The sequence below is a fragment of the Podarcis melisellensis genome, assembly GCF_964234715.1.
Source record: "Podarcis melisellensis genome assembly, chromosome: 17".
Taxonomy (NCBI): Eukaryota; Metazoa; Chordata; class Lepidosauria; order Squamata; family Lacertidae; genus Podarcis; species Podarcis melisellensis.
In genome coordinates this window covers 32,100,820-32,126,040 of record NC_138534.1, presented here as the reverse complement: position 1 = coordinate 32,126,040, position 25,221 = coordinate 32,100,820, and the positions used below count along the sequence as shown (strand labels likewise).

At 45.1% G+C, this 25,221-nt stretch overlaps 2 protein-coding genes across 2 annotated transcripts in view; both read left to right on the top strand.

The window, feature by feature from the left end:
* Window positions 1-25,221, top strand: part of EPHA1 (EPH receptor A1) — an 81,748-nt gene that overhangs the window by 28,063 nt on the left and 28,464 nt on the right. The window contains exons 3-4 of the mRNA XM_081893917.1: window positions 12,776-13,051; window positions 19,207-19,597. Of these exons, the coding sequence (XP_081750043.1) occupies window positions 12,776-13,051; window positions 19,207-19,597 (667 nt within the window). The remainder of the gene's footprint in view (window positions 1-12,775; window positions 13,052-19,206; window positions 19,598-25,221) is intronic.
* The window catches only part of LOC309360063 (olfactory receptor 6V1-like), a 114,108-nt gene that overhangs the window by 81,892 nt on the left and 6,995 nt on the right, over window positions 1-25,221 (top strand). The gene's annotated exons all lie outside the window — the stretch shown is intronic.

The following is a 25,221-nucleotide window of genomic DNA, read 5'->3' as shown; positions in this document are numbered from 1 at the left end:
GAGGGCAATCCCACAGAGGCTTGTTTCAGGTGATCCATCGCAGCTCCCTTTGTACAGAGAGGGACATGTGATCCCCAAACCCGAATGCAGCCTGTGACTCACGCAATTACAGCTTCAACTAACCTTGCTTGCTTTGCATGTAAGGGCAGTCATTACCTCCTTTTGTCTCATTCACCTTACTCACCTCTTTACTTTGGAGAACAACAAGAGCAGCTGCAGTGTGGGTGCCACAAAGTCATTTTGGCAAGCTTTGGATAACTCCTTAGGAATCAGCCTGCAAAAAGAGCAAGCAGACAAGAATGGTTGTCTGCGCAATGTGTGCATGGGACAGGAGGAAGTGCTCCCAGTGGGTTTGTTTGCCCCATTGCTTCATTTTTTGCAAAGAACAGTGGGCCTTAGTAGCTCCAGGAGGCGTCCTTGAGGAAGGGACAGCTTTGTGCAGCTGCCTGGGAGAAAGGGATTGGTGTAGAATTCTACAGAGGTTGTTTCGGTCCTGTGATGCACTAGGTAGGACACAACCAGATGTTTTTTTAAAAAATAAAAATTAAGGAATTGCTTAAGGGATTAAGGACGCCGGTGGTGCTGTGGGTTAAACCACGGGGTGAGCTCCTGTTGCTCGGTCCCTGCTCCTGCCAACCTAGCAGTTCAAAAGCATGTCAAAGTGCAAGTAGATAAATAGGTACCACTCCAGCGGGAAGGTAAACGGCGTTTCCATGCGCTGCTCTGGTTCGCCAGAAGCGGCTTAGTCATGCTGGTCACATGACCTGGAAGCTGTACGCCGGCTCCCTCAGCCAATAAAGCGAGATGAGCGCCGCAACCCCAGAGTTTGTCACGACTGGACCTAATGGTCAGGGGTCCCTTTACCTTTACCTTGTGAAATGTTCCGCAAATGACCAGAGAGGGAGCACACAAAATAATGATAGCCCACATTTTTTAATACAGTGGTACCTCAGGTTAAGTACTTAATTCGTTCTGGTGGTCTGTTCTTAACCTGAAACTGTTCTTAACCTGAAGTACCACTTTAGCTAATGGGGCCTCCTGCTGCTGCTGTGCCGCCGGAGCATGATTTCTGTTCTTATCCTGAAGCAAAGTTCTTAACCCAAGGTAATATTTCTGGGTTAGCGGAGTCTGTAACCTGAAGCATATGTAACCCGAGGTACCACTGTAGAGACCTGCACCCCAATTTCCTGTACATAAAGAAAACAGTACTCCCTTTGCTGCAGGAGACATGATCCCTTAGAACTGAGTTAACAGAAATTTAATTTGACCAACTTCTAATGCTGGTTTTGGTGAAAACTTGAATTGCTGAGTTTCTCTTTTCGTTTTAAATCTAACCCTATTTTAAAATATACTCCTTACCCTTCCCTTCCTTTATTCAAATGGTAATTTAGCCAAAAGATGGAATAAAAGATTTGCTGAAACTTGAACTCTGCACATGCACAGACCATGTAGGAATTCCAACCAAGTATTTAGTTGTGTTTAGTCATAATTTAGTCACGCTTAGACCTACTGAAATCAGTGGGACTTAAAATTTGTCTTTGAGGATATGCAAAATGCCTTTTACTTCATCACTGAAACAGCATCCTGTACCCTTCAAGTTAGGGAGAATAGATTCCAGAGCCACAACCTCTGCCCGAATTGCCTAGAACTTGCCTTCTTTGCCACTATGCTGTGCAACCAAAATGTCCTCTTGTCACCCTCCCCAACAGTGGGGGAGACTATTCCTAATCTTCTCTCGCTCCACAACTCTGTTCCAGCTCCTCTTTGCAAAAAGGCAGGGGACACACCTATTTTTCATTACATTCCTCCCTCCACCTTCCTGGCCACAGATAAAGCTTTCTGCACAAATAGTCAAATTCTTTCCAATTATTCCAAGTTCATTGAGATCTACATATGACCTCAGGAAACAATTATTTCCAAATACACACACGCATGTAGAAATCCCATTGATACCAATGGGAATCACCTCCCCCCCCTGTGTCTAATTGGTGCATGGGGATGGGGCAATTTTTTTTTAGTTTAAACTGCCTCTCCTCATGTGCTGCAGACACAATAAACCACCCACTCCTGCAAATACCTAATATTTATTTTTTTAAAAAAGAACAGCCATGGTTACTAATCACACTATTAAAGTAACATCTGTTTATCATCAAGTAGATAAGTGTTTTGATTTGTGAGATCTCTGACTCCAGGCAGAGGGTACGCCTGTAAGGTTTGGGATAAGGGTACATTTAGGGTGCTTTGCGGAGGCCCAAGATTGACACGGGGGAAGTTCACAGCTGCCAGAACAGGTAAACAGGTTTGGGCTAGAACATGACAATGTTTAATTTCGTCTCATCTGAAGATGATTCACCTACAGTAGAAGAGATGCATTTTCTCAATCGAGCTTCTGCCAAACATAACACAGTCATCATCTCTTTTGCAAATTTTATATTTAGCAATTGGTAATTGACTTAAATAGTTTTCTCCTACAGGAAATTTCTGTGGAATTTCTAAAGGCACCATTCCATTTGTTTGTTTGTTTCAATACAGTCACTCATCCTTTGAAATTATAGGCGTGCTTCAATATTTCTTCATGTTTGTTTGCTCTTTTATTCTGCAGTACAGCATCATCATGCACAGTGATTGTGTTGTACAGATACTGTATTAATAATTTGAGTGTTTGATGTGTGTATGTGTGTGGAGTCTAAACTCCCAACACTCTTAGATGCCTGCCCATAATGTACAGTTGTGGCCCTCCCATCCAGATACTTTGAACATTAGAAAATCCAGATTTTTTTGGAAGCAATTTCCTATATAAAAAGAGGCAGTTCACGTAGGATGACAAGATTTACTGGTCCTTCAGATAACCTTATTTTATTGAGTTTGCAAATACCTAGCTAATCAGCATCACGTAGGTATACTTGCTGAAGTTCCAGCAAGTGGTTAGTTCTAGATCAACACCCAAGACTAATCCATGGCACGTATTTAGGATATTCTCCCTCATTTTACTCTTGTTGGCAGCCTTGGGCCAAATCAGCATGTATTCAGGATGCTCTGAACTAGCCACATTGCTGTTCTGTTGGGAGAGAGACAGAGGGAAGCAACACCAATCAGGTTGTGTTTCTTTAGTTTAAAGAAGGAGAAGGGCGAGATGCTTTGGTTTCTGTGCTGATAAAAAAGACTTCCTTTATTGCAGCACAACACTCCCCCAGACCCATTAGTCTTTTCCCCCATAACCTCTGTTTCCCCAGTCTCTCCCTCTCTGCTTAAACTCTGTGTCTGTGTAATTGCTCTTCCAATTGCGACTTAGTGCTACCACTACCTCTACCTGCAGTTGGCTGCCCTGCCCTCCGCCCCACCTGCCCCAGTGGTCAGAATCCTGCTCCTACTGCAGGGGTGGCTAACCCCCAGTCTGGGGGCCTGATTCAGCCCCTCAAAGCAATTTTTCTGGCCTCCTCCCCTGTCCTACCAATTTACCCTATGCTAAGAGAAACAACGAGGGACACGGGTGGCGCTGTGGGTTAAACCACAGAGCCTAGGGCTTGCCGATCAGAAGGTCGGCGGTTCGAATCCCCGTGATGGGGTGAGCTCCCGTTGCTGGGTCCCTGCTCCTGCCAACCTAGCAGTTCGAAAGCACGTCAAAGTGCAAGTAGATAAATAGGTACCACTCCGGCGGGAAGATAAACGGCGTTTCAGTGCGCTGCTCTGGTTCGCCAGAAGCGGCTTAGTCATGCTGGCCACATGGCCCGGAAGCTGTACACCGGCTCCCAGTCCAATAAAGTGAGATGAGCGCCGCAACCCCAGAGTCAGTCACGACTGGACTTAATTGTCAGGGGTCCTTTTACCTTTACCTTTAAGAGAAACAACAAAAAAATTAAAGAGGCACCACTCAGGAGTGGGCAGTGATATTTAACAACCCAGCACCCTGATAGAGATGCAAATCGCCCACCCCCTATTCATATATCCTTTGATGAGTGGGAAAGGGGATGATAACACAGATCACCTGAGGAGGAGGCGTGTACCGGAACATGCTTGAGTGCAAGAATGTGGGGTGTTCAGACACACTTTCTGCCACACTCATTGCTGTTTTTCTAGGGAAAGAGGTGCTAGGACTCGCCATGAACACCTCCCTTGTTCTCTTAAAATGGCAATGTACCTACCTGAGAGGTGCTGGAACTGAGTTCTGGCGAATTCTAGCTGGAAAAAAAAGCCCTGGCTACATCCATTTCTGGTAGGCCTTCCCCAGAGTGCATGCCAAGGATCAATGCAGCCTTTAGTTGCATCTCTCTTAAGTCTTCAGGGAAAGAGCTCATTCTCTGGACTGCTAGTCGAGATCCTTCTTGACTGGAAATGCCAGGGTTTGAACATGGGATCTTTGTACATTTTAATCCCGCCCTGTCCCCCCAAGAAGAACAGAGTGACTTTCATGGTTCTCCTCCAGCCCTGTTTTATTTTCTCAACAATTCTGTGAAATAGATTAAGCCAAGAGACAGTGGCTGGCCAAAGCTTCCCAGCTGAGTGTGGATTTGAAACTGGGTTTGAATCTGTAATCGCTTCACCACCACACCAGTTCTTATGTGTGCAAGGTGTGCTCTCTGGCACACAGCTGTGGACTCCCCATGCAGCTTCTTTCCTTCTGGCAGAGGATCCCACCCGGGGGCTTGAACCAAAATACTGAGAAGCAGAAAACGTGTCTCCACCAAGTCAGGAGTAACTACTTCAGCATTCGCAGACAGTGTTGTGTGTGCCAGATGATGGTGTTTTAGGGACAGGATAACAGCTATGTAGATAAGTCAAGAGATTGACTAGTTGGGGTTATTACTTTGTCATCACTGTAACTTACCAGTTTAATGGCCCTGTTTTCGGGACATGCATTATTCAATTTAGATACTCCAGACTTTAATAGCTCAGCAGGTTTGGCTTGCATCGTTGTTCTGCTGTACACTTGAGAAGCAGGAAAGGCTGGAAGTTCAAAGTAAGCAAGCCAAGCCTCACCCATTGTATTCCGGGCAGGTCACCAAATCAACAAGGAGTGCAATGCAATTTGGCAGGCTCTAAGGACCTGAGCTGATTGCTTAGCAATCTCAGATTCCTAAATAAAATGGGGGGGGGGATGAGGGGGCTTATTCTACATTCCTCCTCTAGTGTGGTTTCATTCCACATCATTAGCTTCCATATAGGTTGTGGATTCTGCTAGTGTCTTAACTCATGTGTCAGCTATGTTCAGAAGCACACTACTTTGGAATACCAGTTAACAGGGAGGAGCGACCTGAGATAGCTTTCCTTTTTCCTTTTAATGCTCTGCTTTTGTGCTTTCCTTTTCTTTTTTAAATTTTTATTGGAATTTTATTTACAACATAACACAAACCCCCCACCCCCAATACACAAATCCACCCTCATTAAACGTGAACATAACATACAGTGAACATAACATACAACAATACAAACAACCAAATAAAAGACTTCCTTTATCCTTTATCTGGCCTCCTTATTTACTTATTAGAAACTGTTTCCTTTATGAATAATTATTAAGATTTTTCTAATTATAACTTAAATATCCACAAAGTCTCCTGCAGACATTAATCGAAACAAGTCCAGGTATGTATTTTAGGGCACTGTTTTGCGAAGTATTCTCTGCATTTCCCCCATGCTTTTTGAAACTCTTGTCTAGTGTGATCTCTAATTGCCTCTGTTAATCTAGCCAGTTCAATATACTCCAACAGTTTGTCTTGCCATTCCTTTTTTGTTGGCACAGTTTCTTTTTTCTAGTTTTTAGCAATTAGGATCCTTGCCGCTTCTGTGGCATAGAGGAATATTTTCTGATCTTCTCTTGCTATACCAGTGTCCGTTATCCCTAGTAGAAAAGCTTCTGTATTTTCATAAAGTTATACTTAAACATTTTTTTAATCTCATCATACACTGTGTTCCAGAAGCTTTTGAATTTTTTACAGGTCCACCAAACATGTATAAATGTCCCCTCTGTTTTACCACACCTCCAGCACAGATTTGTTTTTGTCTTATACTTTTTAGCTACTTTGGTAGGTATTAAGTACCATCTATAAAACATGTTAGGTTTTCCCTCAATACTTCACAGGCTGTAAATTTCCAGTTCTTTCTCCATAGTTCTTCCCATGCTGTTAAGTTAATGGTTTTCCCAATATCTAAAGCCCACTTGATCATTATCTCCTTGACCTCTTCGTCTTTGATCTCCCACTCTAATAAGGTATCATACATTTTTTATATTAACTTGGTTTTCTTTTGAAATAACACTTTTTCTAATAATGAAGGTTCGTTTGAGAAACCTTTTTTCTTATCTGTCCTGAACACTTCATGCAATTGATGGTATAGGATCCGACCCGTAAGGTGTTGTTTAATTTCCTCATAATCTTTAATTGCCAATTTATTGTCTTTCCCCCTGATCAGATCTTTATATGTGGCCCATTCTAATTCCATGTTTTCCTTTTTTTATTGTAATTGCTTCTAGAGGTGATTCCCCCCATGGTGTTTTCGGTTCTAGAAGATCCTTATATTTTGTCCTTGTTTTATATAATGATTTCCTTATGACATGATTCATAAATCCCCCTAATGAGATACTTTTTATTTTAATATCATTTCTTATGGCATTCATCAATACTTACAATAATTTCCTTTTCATGCTCTGCTTTTGTGCTTTCCAAGAACATCTGCTAGGCCACCGTTGGAGGCAGTGATACAGCGTAAGCAGTCTTTACATTAACACCCAGTAGTAATTGTTTTTAGTTGTTGGAATTCTAGATACTGTAAATAAATAGTACAGTGGTGCCCCGCAAGACGAATGCCTCGCAAGACGAAAAACCCGCTAGACGAAAGGGTTTTCCGTCTTTCGATGCACTTCGTAAGACGAATTTCCCTATGGGCTTGCTTCGCAAGACGAAAATGTCTTGTGAGTCTTGCGATTCCCCCCCTTTTTTTCTAAGCCGCTAAGCCTTTAATAGCCACTAAACCGCTAATAGCGCTAATCCGCTAAGACGCTAATAGGGTTGCTTCGCAAGACGAAAAAACCGCTAGACGAAGAGACTTGCGGAACGGATTATTTTCGTCTTGCGAGGCACCACCGTAACAGGATGTGGTTTTCATATGCATGATCCATAAGACACATATTAACTCTTTTGTGCACCTTGGCAGTTATTACTAATGTTGTCAACCAATTAAATAATATTTAGTTGATTTAAAATTAATAAATGATTCATCAGTTACTTTTTTTTAAAAGCATGCATATTGCCACTATTTCAGTGTAGGAGCCTTTTGAGATATTGAACGAAATGTAAAATAACTAGCAATTTAATGAATAAAATCTCACTGTTAGAAGGAAGGGTCATCGTTACATTTTAAATTCTCATTCCCTTTTACAGTAACACAACAGTAACACAAGAGGGGCCTCAAAAGGAGTTGGGGGCGTGACGTGACAAGAGATATGTTCCTCAAACCTGCAGATCCATCAATTAAAATTTCCCTCGTCAATTGAAATTGGCTCCCACTGATCAAGCCGCTAAGCCTTGGGTTGATTAATCTCTTGATTAAATGAATTGCAGCTTGCAGCCCTAGTTATGACTGCACTTGAAAGGATAACTATCACTTGCAGGAAAGCATCATTATGCTTATGCAGAGAGAGTATTCAAATTCAAAAACATCACCTAGGAAATTCTTAGCACTGTAAGGCAGGCAGTTCTGTACTTGCATTACTGTAGATGAGTGGCTGTCTAAGGCCACTCAGTTTTTTTAAGATTTAGAACATAAGACCAAGTGGTCCATCTGGTTGGGCATCCTGTTCTCACATTTGACCAACCAGATGCATGTGGGAAGTCTCAAAGCAGGACCTAAGAGAATGACCAGGGTGAGATTTCTACTAGGGAAATTCCTGAGTCTTAACCACACTCTGGTGCTACTGCATTGCAGGAGCCCCAGCTAAGCTTTTCCAAAAGCTTTTGGAATCTGGTCCATCTGTTGATGTTAAGGAACCCTCTGAGGCTCTCTGATATGACATGTTTGCAAAACACTTTGAAGAAGGAAAAAATCACTCATACCCGCTATTCTATGGATGCAACAATTGAAATAGATCAGTCTGTGGAAATGTCCGTAATTCTGTCTGGTCCTGAGCTGTTGGGTGAATTGTTGAGGCCTGATGTGTTCTATGTTATAAGTCAAGCACTGCTGGGAATTGCTTCTTCTTTTTTTTCAATGTATTTCCTATCAGTAAAAAAATTCTCTCTAGCACGAGCAAATTTTTAATCTGAAAGTGTGGCCCAGATAAAAAGTTTGAGAACCACTGTCCTACACAAAGGACTTTAATCTAGGTTCTCCTATGGGTGCCCCTGCCATCTGAGTAGAGATGGGTGGCTCTTAGATGGGCTACTGAGTTTTGGTGGCCCAGTTATGGAAAGATATGCCTAGAAAGACTTGCTTGGCATCTTCCTTGTTGTCTCTTTCGTGTCTAGCAAATGCCTTTTTATTTTACCATCAGATTTTAATACTGAGTATTGTTTTGTGCCGCTTTTATAAGTTTTATAAGCCTACTATAGCCCTTTGTGTCTACAGTTCAATTCTTTCATTCATTCTTGTAAACTGTCCTGGGAATTTTATTGGAGGATGCTATTAAAAATACTTTAAATAAAAATAAACGATAAATATTGTCAGGGAACTGACATCGGAGCTAGAGGCGGAGGGAAGGCTCCAGAGGGATGCCAGAGAGGGTCCCAGCAGGGAGAGAGGCAGGCTATCTGTTGGGGAAGGAAATCAGCGTAACACCAGTGGAGAAGGGGGGCAGATGGGGGAATCGGAGAGAAGGCTCCAGGACTCTTCACCGGAGACCAGTGGAGAGAGCACGGGTGCTCCGCTGCCCACACCCTCCCTGCGCAGAAGACTTCCGCGCAGGGGGAGTAGGAGGAGACTTGGCGTCAAAGAACTTATTTGCTGGAAGAAGTTCAAGAAACGCCCACTGACGGATTCTGCCAGCGACTGAGACAGCCACGAAGGGAAGGGCTGTCCAGACAGAAAGGGTTCAACCAGGTAACCTGGCCAGGAGTGGCGGCAACTTACGCACGAGCAACCCCTATAACCATTACAAATATATTAAATCCTTTTCCTGGAAATGATCGTTAAATCCTTTTCCTGGAAAAGGCACTTTGTAAATCCAAGGTGTGCTGCAAACTTCTTTCCCAGCCTTCCTACCTGAAAGGCTATACTTAGAAATACCTGTGATTTCATCTGGCGCCATCTATATGTTCAGGATGTGCTCTGCTGCCAGATTATAAGCCCTGCCTTGCTGTGCATTCTGATATGAATCAATCTAATGCTTCAGCCTTAGCCATTAAGGGCAGGTGATTCTTTCTACAGGAAGCAGCTAAGCAAATGAGCTCATATTGAGTGAGTTGAGTGGGATAACCAACCTGGTTAATCTGTTTCTTATCCTGCCAACAAATTCTTCTCCAGCTTCCCTTGACGTGTCATCCATAACTTTATCAACCCTATCAGGTATCATTTGCCTTGCTTTTGTGTTACCTAAGAGAAGCAGTGTGCTCTCACTCTAGACTGGGATTGTGGAAGAAAGACAAGTGAGGTGTAATATCCAGAAGTGACTCCACAGAGTCACCACGGCTCATCTGTCTGTTAGCAGGCCCCCCAAACACCACAGATGTTGTCTCTGCATGCAGGGAGAAGTTCATCAAAAGACAGCAATTGCACAATTTAGAGTTCATTTGCCTAATGCTCCCTTTTAAAATAACCCTTTAGGGGCTGTGCCAAAATTACAAAATTCCTGATAGCGGGTGGTGGTCTTAAATCACAAGCTCTTTTGAAATAGAACCAGAGAAGTAATTTTCAAGGGAGTGCCTTTGCTTGATTACTTCAATCTGAAGTAGGGTTCTCTCAAAGGTCTCGGAAGAATACAAAATTATAACTTGGCCCATTGTCTTATATTGAAGCAGCTTCTATCACTGTGGCAAAGTAATATGCAGACAGCTACATTTACCTTACACTCTTCAGACTATTTAAATAGTAATTCCTTTCATTTGCACGAGAGGCGCTAGTGAGTTCTAACAGAGAAGTCTCGTAATCCCCGAATTACAACCCCCCAGATTTTTCAGGGTTGCCATAACCAACAAATATGAATCTGTAGTGGCAATAAGCCCTGGAATCCAGCTTCTTCCTTCTGGCAAGGACAACAACTGTGGCTTGGCAATGCTAGCATTCGTAATAAACTTGTTTGTCTCCAGTGGGAGCCAATATGAAGGAGAAGGCACACAGGAAATAAATATGTTGTGCTGTTATTGTTATTGTTGTATCTTTTTCTGCCTGCGATTGCATTTTAAATGGATTTTCCCCCCGCATGGATGCCCGCTTTAAACACAGTACTTAGACTAAAATTTTCTCCCAGAAGAAGGAGGCTTGATCTTGTCTTTTCTAATAAATCTATAGCTCTAATTAAAAACAGCAATGCTACACAGTATGTGCCTTTGGTATACAGATAGTCGAAAACCTGTGTATCTCAACTTGCAACACACACATACACAAACACTCATTTCTTCAATGAAATTTGCTTTCTGTGCTTAGATTAATGCAGTAATTCACAAAGAGGATATACTTAGCCACCCACATAAACCTATATAAAACTTACGCTCTTTCCCACACCCTGCGAAGAACTTCCTCTTTCTGAACTTCTTAATTCAGGAAAGCACTGGTGATTCATAGATAAGAGACCTTGTCGATTCCTGCAGGGCAGGCTGGGTGACTAGCAATCCAGCACCTCAGAACTGGAAGGCTTGGAGAGTTGCGCTAGATGCACACCCTTCTGTTGGCAGGGAGCCAGTTGTAGGTGCTGTGAGCGATAGGCTTGTGGCCTGCAGGGGAAAAGGGTCCTGCCCCTCCAAAAGGGGTTGTAGGAAGCGGCTTGAAGCAGCCATGACCTGCCTGGAAATGTGAAAGGGGGAGAAGCAGGAGTTCTCTGCGGTTTCCTTCTGAGCAATAGCCACCACAGCTGAGAATGCGGCAAAGGCTGCATGGCCAGAGGTTCACCCAGGGGAATGGGGTGCTTTTTTGTGCTTCCCACAAGGCAGGAGCCAGGGCTAGAGGGAGGGGAAGAGTCTGAGCCAGAAGGAGATGGGGAACAGGGTGTAGGATGTGGGGCAGGAGCCGGGACTGGAGGAAGGGCAGGATGTGCCAGAAGCGGAGGAAGAGATGGTCCTGAGAGAGTGAGGTGGTAGAATCCCCTCTGTCCCCCAGGACCAGGAGGGGCTTGAAGAGACGGGATGCGGGTGGCACTGTGGTCTAAATCACTAAGCCTCTTGGGCTTGCCGATCAGAAGGTTGGCGGTTCGAATCCCCGCGACGGGGTGAGCTCCCGTTGCTCTGTCCCAGCTCCTGCCAACCTAGCAGTTCGAAAGCACGCCAGTGCAAGTAGATAAATAGGTACCACTGCGGTGGGAAAGTAAACGGTGTTTCCGTGTGCTCTGGTTTCTGTCACAATGTTCCATTGCACCAGAAGCAGTTTAGTCATGCTGGCCACATGAACCGGAAAGCTGTCTGTGGACAAACGCCATCTCCCTCAGCCTGAAAGTGAGATGAGCACCGCAACCCCATAGTCGCCTTTGACTGGACTTAAGCATCCAGGGGTCCTTTACCTTTTTACTGAAGAGACAGGCACAGTGGCAACTTCTGTGTAGGAGAAGTCGCAGCTTGCTTGCACGCACCCCATCAGACGAGCCTTCTTAAGTTTGGGTGAGCGTAGCCAGGGGGCCACAGCTGTCCCCCCAGATCAAGTAAAACAATAGAAATACTTATCTAATTGACCAATCATGTCGGTTCTGCCCATGCGTAGAGCCATGGTTACACTGTTGCTCCAACCATCGAGTTCATAGCACAAACCTAGGGAGGGGAGGCCAGCTCCTTAGTCATCAGAAGTGTGCGTGTGCATGTTCTGTGCACCCTAGGATCAACTGTGTGTGCTTTGTCAACAAAGAATTAAACTACCTGCCATTTGTCCTCCTTGCACTGGGTCTGCTCAGCAGCTGCTGCTCTCCTCAAATTGTTAGCCCCCCCTGCCCCACTCACCCAGCTATGTTCAAGTAACAAAGTAACAACTCCAAGAGATCTGATGACTGTCTCTTGCTGCTATATGGGCATGGTACTTATTTTAGTACACTGGTACCTCTGGTTAAGAACTTAATTCGTTCCGGAGGTTCGTTCTTAACCTGAAACTGTTCTTAACCTGAGGTACCACTTTAGCTAATGGGGCCTCCCGCTGCTGCTGTTGCGCCACCGCCGTGCGATTTCTGTTCTCATCCTGAAGCAAAGTTCTTAACCCAAAGTACTATTTCTGGGTTAGCAGAGTCTGTAACCTGAAGCGTCTGTAACCCGAGGTACCACTGTACTGTTGGTATCCACCTGCTGCTGATTTACATATATAGTTTACCATTAATCTGCATGACAGTTTAGAAGGATGACAACAAAGAGGTAGGTCCCTGCCCCCAAGGAACTTGCATTCTAAAATGGCAGGAAGGAACTTGCATTCTAAAATTTGACTGCATGGGTGGGGGGAGATGGCAGGGAGGCTAAACAGTGCAGGGTGTGTGTGGTGGACTGGTTCTTGCGTAGTATTGTAAGATTATTTGCCTTATATTTTTAATTCATTCTTTGTATTTACATTACTCCATTGGCATACATCATAGGACTAACAAAAAAGCATGAGTTCTTTGACAGCCTGATAAAACTCTCGGCTAACATGACTCTTCCCCCATTCTCTCTCTCTCTCTCCCCCATAGTGGAGTGAGGTGCAGGAGATCGTAAATGGCACTCCGATGTACATGTATCAAGACTGCAGCGTTCTCTCGGAAGGCGATACTGACCATTGGCTGCGGACCAACTGGATATTCCGAGCCGAAGCCTTTTCCCGCATCTACGTGGAGCTGAAATTCACCATCCGGGACTGCAAGAGCTTCAAAGGAGAGGCGGTCAATTGCAAGGAGACATTCAACCTCTACTACATGGAGTCGGAGCAAGATGTTGGCATCCAGTTCCGCCGTGCTCTCTTCACCAAGGTCAGCAGGGGTTGCAGAGCTACAGAAAGTTTTCAAAACTTGGCTTACTCAAGAGCAGAAGGAACGTCCAGTCTAAACAACAGCAGAGGGGAAGGAGAGATGAGAATGAGCAGAACAGGAGTCCTTTGGGTGGCTGAGTTGCAAGAGTAAAGGCTTTGGGTAGGGATATGGCAGGAAGCAAGCAACCCCCCCCCCCAAAAAAAAACCCCAGGGTGGAGCAAGGCCGTGAAGCTTGTACAGGGTGTGGAAGTAGACATTATATGGGCCCACCCAGATAAATTTTCTCAGGAATGATACACTCTTTGGAGACAGTACTGAGCTCACTGCCCTTGTAGCAGTGCCCCTTGGATTTCTGTTCCCCAAAGCTCCAGTTTTCAGCTGTGATGCAAACAGGAGAGCCTTCTAATGAAAGGGGTGGGGAATGCTGTCTGTGTACACTTGGTACAACATTTTCCACATTTCCTCTTGTTCTGTGGCTTTCCCTGCGAGGCGGGGGGAACCACTCTTATGCACTCAATTGGAGCAATCAGCAATTCATGTTTTATCACCAAAAAGGAGTTTACAGTCGAAAAGGAGCAGGGGAAAGGGGGAAACCACTTGGACCCTTCCTAGAAAGTGTGGATTAAGCAGAAAACCACTCGGACTCATCCTTTATAGGCTTGGGACAAGCAGAAGTATGGACAAACCCTGAGGATCTTTTTACACATTACACATGAGTCGACCTTTGTTTGACACAGAGTGTACACAGCAAGGAGCTATGGCCAGTCACAGGTTTTTTTGACATAGCTGTCAACCTTCCCCTTTTTTTTGCGGGAAATTCCCTTATTTCAGCACCGTTTCCCCCTGCTTCCCGCTGCTATCCCGAATTGTTAGATATCCCGTAGACAGTCTCCGGGACAGGTGAGGCTGCTGATCCCTTATTTTCAAATCTGAAAGTTGACGGCTATGTCTTTTGATAATCTGTTTCTGTACGCTTTAATTTGTCACAGTCACATTCTATGTGTATATTTAAAAGATCTTAGATTTGCATTTTAAAACTTGCCATGCGAAGGGGCCCTTAGCCAAGGTTTTCAGGAGCATTTTCAGTGTGGAAACCCCTGAATTCCAGTGACACTTGGAGCAAAGCCAAATCCTTGGGAATCAGAGCATCCAAAAGTGCAAATACCGCAGTGATCAGATGCTCTTAACAGCTTCCTTGCAAACAGATGGACAAGTGGGGAGCTATTTGCACCAATGTGCTCTTCAGTCAGATTAAGAAAAGAAATGCGTCTTGGAGGCAGACAGTTTTCAGACAGGGAAAATATACCAGTTGTTCTTCATTTGGCTGGTTCTGACTGCATATTATTTGACCACAATTCAAGATTGTCAGGTATTCCACAAAGACAGGGAAGCCTTTTATAGAAGGCGGCATGGAATACCTCTCCGAAAAGAGGCCACTCTTGCCCTCCTACAAACAGGAGCCGCTGTTGTCAACTGGGGCAAATGTACAATCTTCTCCTCACTCAAGAGATCCTCTTCTCTTGAGGATCAAGTCTGGAAGGAGCGAGTCCTGTCAATCTGAAGCAGAAGAGACTGTGCTGAGTGCAGAGGCGGAGAAAGGTGGGGGCAGTGCGCCCCAGATGTCATCCTTGGGGGGGGTGACATCACCGCTGGTGGTGCCCCTCTGGGACGCTCGCCACCGCCGGCCAACCCCCCTGGGATGCTCCCGGCTGCCAGCGCACTCCTCTGGGACGCATACTGCTGCTGGCACACACCCCTGGGTTCCACCTCTGGCTGAGTGCTGATGTGCTGGATTCCCAAGACACCATGATAAGGTTTTCCTTCCCTGCCTGGAGCATTTTTCAGATTAAACGTAATAATTAGTTTTTTGTTTGGTTTTTTAAGACAACAAACCAACCAACCTGTCCCTGTGGATGGGTTAAATGAGCAAATAGCACTTATCTAACACTGCAGGCAGCACTATAATCAAAGAAAGAACAACACCTGGAAGGTGGATGGCCCATAAGAATTGTGGAAAGAGAAGCCAGTCAGGCAAGGAAATTAGTGGTCAATGTGAAGCAAATAAGTGCGTCATTTGATTTGAAGAGCAAAGGTGGGAAAGATGCGAGATCTTACCCTGCAGAAGCCAAACAAGGAGAAGAGATAAATTATGCTAGGGGCTCAGGCAGAGCTTTAAAATGGAGGTGGCTAACCTGTGGCCTTCCAGATTTCTTTAGACTCCCAGCTACCATCAGCTCAGTCGGTAGAGCGTGAGACTCCCACCTTGAGCCCCACCTTGGGCAAAAAGATTCCTGCATTGCAGAGGGTGGACTAGATGAGCCTCGTGGTCCCTTCCAACTCTGCAGTTGTGTGAAAAAGCCCTACCTTCTTCTTCTTCTTATTATTATTATTATTATTATTATTATTATTATTTATTGAATTTATAGACCGCCCTATACCCGGAGGTCTCAGGGCGGTTCACAGAAAAGATCAACATAAAAACCACAATATATATAATCAAAATAAATACAACAACCCAATAACCCACCCCCAAAAGAGCCACATTTTTTAAAGGGCATAGGACATGTTCAATGGCCATAGCATGGTCAATGGCCAGGGATGATGGGAATTGTAGTCCAACAACATCTGGAGGGCCAGAAGTTAGGCACACCTGCTTTAAAAAGGAGTAGGGAAGTCTTTTTTGCACAAGCCCTACTGAAATGAAGGAGTGGTGTACAAAAGCAAGACTGTCCTCTTGTGTACAGTGGTACCTCAGGTTACAGACTCCGCTAACCCAGAAATAGTACCTCAGGTTAAGAACGTGGCTTCAGGATGAGAACAGAAATTGCACGGTGGCAGCAGGAAGCCCCCTTAGCTAAAGTGGTACCTCAGGTTAAGAACAGTTTCAGGTTAAGAGCGGACCTCCAGAATGAATTAAGTTCTTAACCCGAGGTACCACTTTAGCTCCTTTCGTCTTGGTGAAGGTTGTGCAGCCAAGTCTCTCTTCATTACAGTTCTGTGAAAATAATACTTTAAAGTAGAAGTGGGGGAGGGGGGCATGTGGCTCTCCAGATGTTGTTGCAGCCAAATTCCAACCACCCCCAACTATTGGCTAAGCTGATTGAAGCTGTTGGGAGCTGGGGTCTGACAACTTTTTCTGATGCCCCTTTTTGACCAATGTTAGCTTGATAATTTGATTAGAAACACCTTCACCTGGGAAGTATTCTGCCTTGATTTCCATGCAAGCTCTTTCCAAGTTATGGTGCCTCCTACACTCCTTCTTCATGTTTTAGCATTTTGGGGTCGTTCCCCCACAGCTAAGGAGATGGATCTAGGCCAGTGTTTCCCAAACTTGGGTCTTCGGCTGTTTTCGGACTACAGTTCCCATCATCCCTGACCACTGGTCATGCTAGCTAGGGATGATGGGAGTTGTAGTCCCAAAACAGCTGGAGACCCAAGTTTGGGAAACACTGATCTAAGCATTGGGCCTCTCTCATTGCAGCGTTACGCTTTCCTGTATTTGGGTTGTGGAAAGGGACGTGGGTGGCGCTGTGGGTTAAACCACAAAGCCTAGGACTTGCTGATCAGAAGGTCAGCGGTTCGAATCCCCACGATGGGGTGAGCTCCTGTTGCTCGGTCCCTGCTCCTGCCAACCTAGCTGTTTGAAAGCACGTCAAAGTGCAAGTAGATAAATAGGTACTGCTCTGGCGGGAAGGTAAACGGTGTTTCCGTGCACTGCTCTGGCTCACCAGAAGCGGCTTAGTCATGCTGGCCACATGACCTGGAAGCTGTACACCGGCTCCCTCAGCCAATAAAGCGCGATGAGCGCCGCAACCCCAGAGTTGGTCAAGACTGGACCTAATGGTCAGGGGGCCCTTTACCTTTACCTGTGCAAGAGCCACATTCCACACAGCTTCATAGTGGGCTCTGTATGGCTTGTGCATATTGGGTATATTGTCAGGGCAACTCAACCCCCTCCTCTCTCCTCCCTCTAAAAAAAACCTGTCAGAACAGCCTCCTAGTGCAATCCAATGCATGTCTGCTCCGAAGGAAGTCTCTTTGTTTTCAGCAGAGGTTACTTATGTAAGATTGCAGCTTTAGCTGTTTATCAGCCTGTTCTAGAAGATTGTGCAGAACTGAACACACCATTAGACATGATAGCTAAATGGAACCTCAATGTTCAGAGGCAGTGCATCTTTGTATATTAGTTGCTGGAGGACAAACTCCAGCGACGTTGCCTTCCTGCCCTACTTGTGGATTGCCTGGAGGCAATCTGGCTGACCACAGGACGCTGGACTTGATGGACTCTGGATTTTAGCCAATAAAATCTAGAGTGCAACAAGTATGGGCAAGTCTCACTCGTCTGGAGTGATCCTGCTGGTGTCTTTCTTCTAAATATTTCCATTATATAATTAAAAGTACCTGTCAGAACCTGCCGGACACAGGTCTGACAAACCAATTATGTAAACTTCAGATCTTCTTTCTTGATTTTTTTTTAAAGGATGATATAGGCTCAGATATCCTATGTGTGCTTATTATCTACTTGCTGATAATGTTATGAATTATTATTTGCATTCCATTTGACCTGCGATACAGTTTTCAAACCAGTTTTTCTTTGACTCATACTCTGAAACGTTTATGATCCTTATGTAAATATAATACAGTGCATCCAAACCAGAGAGATAGCAGTTGAATGAATTGTTCTTTATTCCCAGCAGGTTTCGCTACGTAGTCTTGCTGTAGGAAAGTAGTCAATCACGCTTCAGTTAATTCAGAGTTAGATGCAGCATCAAGGAATTTTTTTAGCATTCTCTAGCCATCTTTCATTTCTGTGTCAAATACGTGCATGTGATTCAATGTTGCTGTGCAACTCTAATATACTCTAGTCATTTAGCAAGTAGTTTTTAAAAATCTTCCATTAGTCCCATTATGAACCATACTGAATGGAAGGGAATGTCCAGGGATGAGGAACCTGTGGCTTGTCTGATGTTGTTGGACTACAACTCACATCATCCCTGACCACTCACCATTCCATGAGACGCTTATTGGAATTGTAGCCCAAGAGCAGCTGGAGGACCATGAATTACTCCTATCTGGCTTAGCACAAAAACCAGGCTGAACCTTAGAAAGATGGAAATACTTACTGGTTAAGCCAAATTCCTCACTCTGATGGTTATGAATGGGAAGGTGTGTGGGTGATACAGCTATCTTTGTATGGTTCAGAAGCCATTTTATATCGTTTGATTTCTGGTGAATTTGGGGTGTATCATTTTCAGTGTTGCTGTTGCATATTTGAGTGATCTTCCACACGAAACAGAAATCTCCCTACGCATTGGCTAGAATAAACCTGGATGTGCTTGTATATTTTTTTTTAATTAGTTTTCCAAATTATTACAAATACGTCCAAATTACTTAAATTTAATACAATTTGGCAAAAACATTCCCCTTCTCCCAGTCTTTGGGCAAATTTGGGGTTTCCCAAACTTGGGTCTCCAGTTTTTTTTGGACTACAACTCCCATCATACCTAGCTAGCACGACCAGTATTTAGGGATGATGGGAATTGTAGTCCAACAACAGCTAGAGATCTGGGAAACCCTGGGTCTTTAAAACTGGAGAGAGGGTTGTTTTTAGTTTGTTACCATATTATGTATTTTTGTCTTTTCATACTGCAAACTGCCATGTGGTCCTTGGATGAAGGGCAGTACATTAATTTAATAAATAATAAACAAAGAGTGGGAGTTTTTGCATATAGGTGAACACTGAGATTTGTGAAACCTTCACCTGCAGTGTGGTGTAGTAGTTAAGAGCAGTAGACTTGTAATCTGGGGAACCAGGTTTGATTCCCTGCTCCTCCACATGCAGCTGCTGGGTGACCTTGGACTAGTCACACTTCTCAGAAGTCTCTCAGCCCCACTCACCTCACAGAGTGTTTGTTGTGGGGGAGGAAGGGAAAGGAGAATGTTAGCCGCTTTGAGACTCCTTCGGCTAGTGATAAAGCGGGATATCAAATCCAAACTCCTCCTCCTCTTCTTCTTCTTCTTCTTCTTCTTCTTCTTCTTCTTCTTCTTCTTCTTCTTCTTCTTCTTCTAAGTCGTATATTACAGGGGGAAGTTGGCACTTAAAATTGATTCTGCTGAACATGTACAAACTTCATGCCCATTTTCTCCTCCTGCAGATCAACACTGTGGCAGGAGACCGGAGTTTCACAGCGCAGGACATCATGACGCGTGACATGCAGCTGAACATGGAAGTGTGCCACATAGACAACCTGCAGCAACGCGGCTTCTACCTGGCCTTTCAGAACTCGGGGGCTTGCGTTGCCTTGGTTTCCGTGAGAGTTTACTACAAGACCTGCTCAGACATTGTGCGCGGACTGGCCCACTTCCCAGAGAAGCTAGCTGTTTCGGGGGGACTGGAAGAAGTGTCTGGTGTCTGCTTAAAGAACGCAGTCGAGGACGGAGGGCTTCCGCCAAAGATGCACTGCAGTCCCGATGGGGAGTGGCTGGTTCTGGTGGGCCGCTGCGTATGCATCGCTGGCTTCGAGGAGGATGGAGGAAGGTGTGTTGGTAAGTACATAATGGCGCAAGCTAGGAGGCGGGTACCTGAGGAGATCTCGGAATAGGAGCACGCCAGAGTTCGCAGGGTGGAAGGTGTGGAAGGTTTACTCATTGCACGCAACTCACTGGGGCGCATCAGCTTATCTGACTCCCATTGCTGTTTATACGTCAAGCGCAACTCCCAGGTTGTCTTTCTGTTTCACTCTCCCTCTGACTATAAAGTAAGTAGACTAGTTTGACATACCTGTCCTTCCACCTGCTTTTTATTTCCTTCCAAGTTTTGGAGCCAGTTTCTGGGACGTGGAAGTGCGTGACTGAGACTGATTCACTCGATGAGTGTCTTCCAGTTCTTTAAATTGAGCACCTCTGGGGCATAGGAGTTGGGTCAGGGTGGTATCGCCATATAGGCCACCTGTATCTGCAGGGCCGTCCTGAAGCGTTTTGGAAGATCAGGCAGGAAATCCCAACTCTCCTTCCCAGCACTAGTAGGATATATTTTTCTTATTTTCTACTTGTTTCAACCAGAGGCCATGAGAAAAACGGCAAAGGGGAACACAGTCACAAACTTTTAAAGGCAGCCAATGAAATATTTGTTTGCCCAAAACAGTCTACTATAAACACACACACACAACAAGCATGCTGTAAAAAATGTAGCTGGTCCTCAAATTGCTTTTGAAGTACCAACTAGTGCATCTAAGTCAAGGGGATATGTCTCGGAAGATGAGTGTATGCATAGGATTCCTTGTTCAAACCATGGCATCTTCACTTTAAAAAAGGGATCAGGCATCATGCAAGACCTGGGGGCTCTGCAGAGAGAGCCACCACCAGCCAGTACAATTGGTAGACAATACTGGGCTAAGCAAAAGGGACACGGGTGGAGCTGTGGGTTAAACCACAGAGTCTAGGACGGTTCGAATCCCCGTGACGGGGTGAGCTCCCGTTGCTCGGTTCCTGCTCCTGCCAACCTAGCAGTTCGAAAGCATGTCAAAGTGCAAGTAGATAAATAGGTATCGCTCTGGCAGGAAGGTAAACGCCGTTTCCGTGCGCTGCTCTGGTTTGCCAGAAGCGGCTTAGTCATGCTGGCCACATGACCCGGAAGCTGTACGCCGGCTCCCTCGGTCAATAAAACCAGATGAGCGCCGCAACCCCAGAGTCGGCCACGACTGGACCTAATGGTCAGGGTTCCCTTTACCTTTACTGGGCTAAGCAGACAAAAAGCCCAACCTGGTTATAAGGCGGCTTCCTCTCTTACGACAGAAAATGACTTCCGCCTAAGCCTAATTCTTTAGTCTGCAATCTGCTCTCTCCCAACATTTCAGCTAAGAGCTAGTATTCACAGTGATGAGGTGTAGGGAAGGTAATATATATTGACAAGATTTCCTCAGGGTGTTCCTCTTTGGATTTCTCATTAGGCTGCTCTGTCCTGTAAAAGGAATTTGCACCACTAGGAAGTTCCAGGGCAACCGCTTGAGGCCTGGCAGTCCTTGCACTTCTCTGTCTTGCTAGCTGAAGAACTGGGAAACATTTCCAGACATCCACCCTTCCCTGCCCCTCTGCTTCCACAGCTCAGCCAGTTTTTCCACTTAGTTGCTAGCATTACTGCTTTCATTCCACCCTCCTGGGTTGGGAGCCGTCCCTTGGAATGGGACGGGGAAACATCCTGCCCAGGCAGGTCCTCTCTGCACCCGCCTAGGTAGTAGCTGACACACAAGCTACTCCCTTACCCAGTTCAGGCCAAGACAAAGGAATTGTCCCTGTTTCTCAAACCTGTGGGGATGAGTTAGTGGACTTGGAGGGCAAAATAAAAATGGAGGCCTTCCTGAAGAGAAAAGGCACATGGAACAATGGCAATTGACACATGAGAACAGCCGGTTTTAGGCTGTGCACACACAGCGTTTTATTCTAGAATCAATGGAGATGGACTACCGTATTTTTCGCTCTATAAGATGCACCAGACCACAAGACGCACCTAGTTTTTGGAGGACGAAAACAAGAAAAAAATATTCTGAATCCCAGAAGCCAGAACAACAAGAGGGATCGCTGCGCAGTGAAAGCAGTGGCTTCTGGGATAGCTGCGCAGCCTGCATTCGCTCCATAAGACGCACACACATTTCCCCTTACTTTTTAGGAGAGGGAAAGTGTGTCTTATAGAGCGAAATATACGGTACTTGTCCCCCCCCCCATCTATTCCACACACAATCTAGATCTATTGCATATTTATTTGCCCCTGAAAAGCGCAAAATGGTGGGTGGTTTATCTCCCACCAATAGTGGGCAGCAATATGTGGCTTCTGCACAGGGCAATCCAACATACGATCTCTGTGTTATACAGATAGGCTGTCAATCACAATGGTTGACATTTAGCTAGCATCTTTCTAAAAAGAGGGTTTCCCCACACATGCGCACATTTGTATGTATGCACATGTGTGTGAGCAGTCGTACACAGTTTTTAAGATGGTGCTTCATGATGCTGTCCACATTCGCCTTTTCAAACCATCCGCCACGCCGTGATGGGAAATGGTTTCATTTGTTCAGAAAGGGTTCTTGCCAGCTCCCAAGGACTCACAATAAAAGGCATGCAGATTTGGCTGTTCTCCTGGTATCTCTCTCCGTCTGTCCCAGGTGTCTCAGGCTGGCATTAGACCTGAGTGTTCACTTCTAAGATCAGGTCTGGATCCAAACCTTTTGCTGGACCCACCCAGTGTTGGCAGAGTGCCAGAGGTACTCCTTTTGGCCTTTGTTCCAGGATCAGGGAGGCGCCACTTCCAAACAGGAGCACACAAAGAGCTGAAGTGTGGGACGGGACGCGAAGGGGTTGTACAGCTCTGACCTTTGCTCTGACTTGGGGTGGGCGGAGAAGATGGAAATACTAAGGGAAGTATTCTTGGACTTTAATTTGGGTTGCCGTGGAGGGTGAGCACACGGCTGCCTCCGTATGAAAGGAAGGTGCAGATCTAGCTAATAAGGCTAGCTAGCTGTGATCATAGCTGCTGTCTGTTCTGTGCTTGAACTTTCAAGAAATAAAATTTTAAAACGTTTGCATAAATGTACTCTTATGTGCGGCTTTCCTTGTGCTTGACCCGGAAACTGCAGTTTGTGATGAATCCGGTGTGTATCTATTGGGATTTAAAGCCCTCAAGAGCTTGAGAACAGTGTACCTGCAGGATTGCCTTATGCCAGACTTGGCCCTCCAGCTGTTTTGGGACTACAACTCCCATCATCCCTAGCTAAGAGGACCAGTGGTCAGGGATGATGGGAATTGTAGTCCCAAAACAGCTGAAAGGCCAAGTTTGGCCATGCCTGCCTTATGCCACATGTGTCCACTTGACCACCTCGATCTGCAGAATTGGCATTGTTACTGGTGCCACATAATACTCATCCCATAGTTGTATGAAATGGGTCTTGTAGTGTGGCAGGACTCTCTGCCTGTAGTCATTAGGCAGGTGCCTTCGCTGTACTCTTATCAGTGCCTACTTAAAACATTTTTGTTTAAGTGAGCCTGTCTTGAGATTCCAGACACATAATCGTTTTAGGGTGTGTACACACACACACACACACACACACACACACACACGTGTTAAATTATTAATTATTTTAAAATGTTTTGATCTGTTTTTACTGATAATTTTAATATTTCTTTGTAAACTGCCTAGTGGTTTTATGACATTCAGGCAGGATATACATTTTGTTAAAAAAATTAATTGTTGGACACAGGGTTCTGTGTAACCTGCCCAAATTATGCAATCTATATGCAAACTTAATTTGCATAGTTTATTTTGCATCAGCTTGACCATTGGGAAGAGGCAGATATCTAGCTTTTCAGAGCTAGAATACCTTTTTAACCAGGTCTTTGGTTGATTTGATTGACATCCTATGCCCTTTTAAAATGTGGGGTTTTTTGGGGGGGTGTTATTGGGTTGTTGTTTTGATTTTGATTATATATTTTGTCGTTTTATATTTGGATTTTGTTCTATGAACCGCCCTGAGACCTCTGGGTATAGGGTGGTATATAAATTAAAACAGCAACAGCAACAACTCCCTTCTTTTGAACGCAGAAAGCCATACTGAGCCAGGCTTTCATCATAGGCTTGACCTACAGGTCTATCCTTAATAATCTCAGACGTATTCTGAGCCTCTTCTCTGAATTTTCAGCTTCAATTTAAAAATTTAAAAACAAATCTGTACCCTTTTTTACTTTCAGGCTAAAAAAAAATATAAGCAATATTTCTGTGAAGTAATAAATCTGCCCCTGATTTCTGGTGCTCTGGTCAATTAATGCACTGGGATAACTGACAAACCCTTGGCAAAATTGTGCTTAGCAATTTATTAAAACTGAAGATTACTGCTATTTAAGGTTTATTGCTGTTTCACATTGGACCCCCTCAAAGTTACGGTGATGGGTGTTCTATTGAAGCTTCCTTAGACTTTGGAGGTTTCACGAGGTATTGCTTTCAAGTTTCTCTTTGCAAGCGTAAACGCTAGAAATGTGCCCTTTGTTCGTTTAAAATGAAGTCTGGGGTTCTCGGGGAGCTGAATTTGGAGCCCCCTGGCGCATTGTGTGGCATTTTCGTACTTGATACAGAATAGATGCAACCACAGCCATGGCCTTTTCTGTGGGTACAGAAAAGAACAGGGGAGGACAACAAGGGATTGAGTCAGTGCCTCTGTGGTGTCGCTCTTGAAAAGGGAATGTTGACTCCTTCCTTGGGGTGAGTGTCTTTTGGTCTCGGATACAGATGTAAATTTCTTTTTTCTTTCTTTTTTCAAATGGCAGATTGTGCTGACCCCTAAAAGAGTATAAGGAACTGTGAGACAAGAGGTGAATTTATATGCAGCATTTACAGTCGTACCTCTTGTTACGGTTCGGTTCAGGTTACGTCTTTTCAGGTTGTGTCCCACGGCGACCCGGAAGTAACAGAATGGGTTGCTTCCGGGTTTCGCCGCTCACGCATGCGCAGCTACTCAGAATGACGTCAGGCGCAGAAGCGGTGAATCGTGCATTCTGCGCATGATGCGAACGGGGCTCCAGAACGGATCCCGTTCGCAACCAGAGGTAGCACTGTAATTACATTTTTGTCTTTATTTATCTGTAGGGAAGGTTAGAGCAGCTTGCGATGGGGAGTCCCCCAATTCAGAGCATTGACAAGGCTGAGACCTGCTTAGCTCTGATAACAGATTCCCTACCCAGGGGAAAGGTCAATTCTCCCCACCCTGCATATAGAATCATAGAATGGTCGGAAATGACTCTGAGGATCATCTAGTGCAACCCCCTGAAACGCAGGAATATGCAGCTGTCTCTTACGCGGATCGAACCTGCAACCTTGGCATTATCAGCACCATGCTCCAACCAATTGAGTCGTAACACGCCGTGTCTGAGTGGAGGTGGGAACCTCTGGCTTGTGGGGGCACAGAGGCAGCATGGGGGTTAGGCAGAAAAAGTTCTTCCCTTCCCTAACGGGGAACCTTAGCTCTGCTGCTCTAAGTGAGCTAAGGTGGGAAGCTCCCTTCTCTTCCTTCCATTTAATGAGCCCATACAGGCCTCGTTAAAGATAATTGCTGGGTGGTGGTGGTTGAGCTGGTGCCACTGTCTGCCACCCCCACACCGGGGAGGGGTGTCTCTGCCTGATGTTTAGC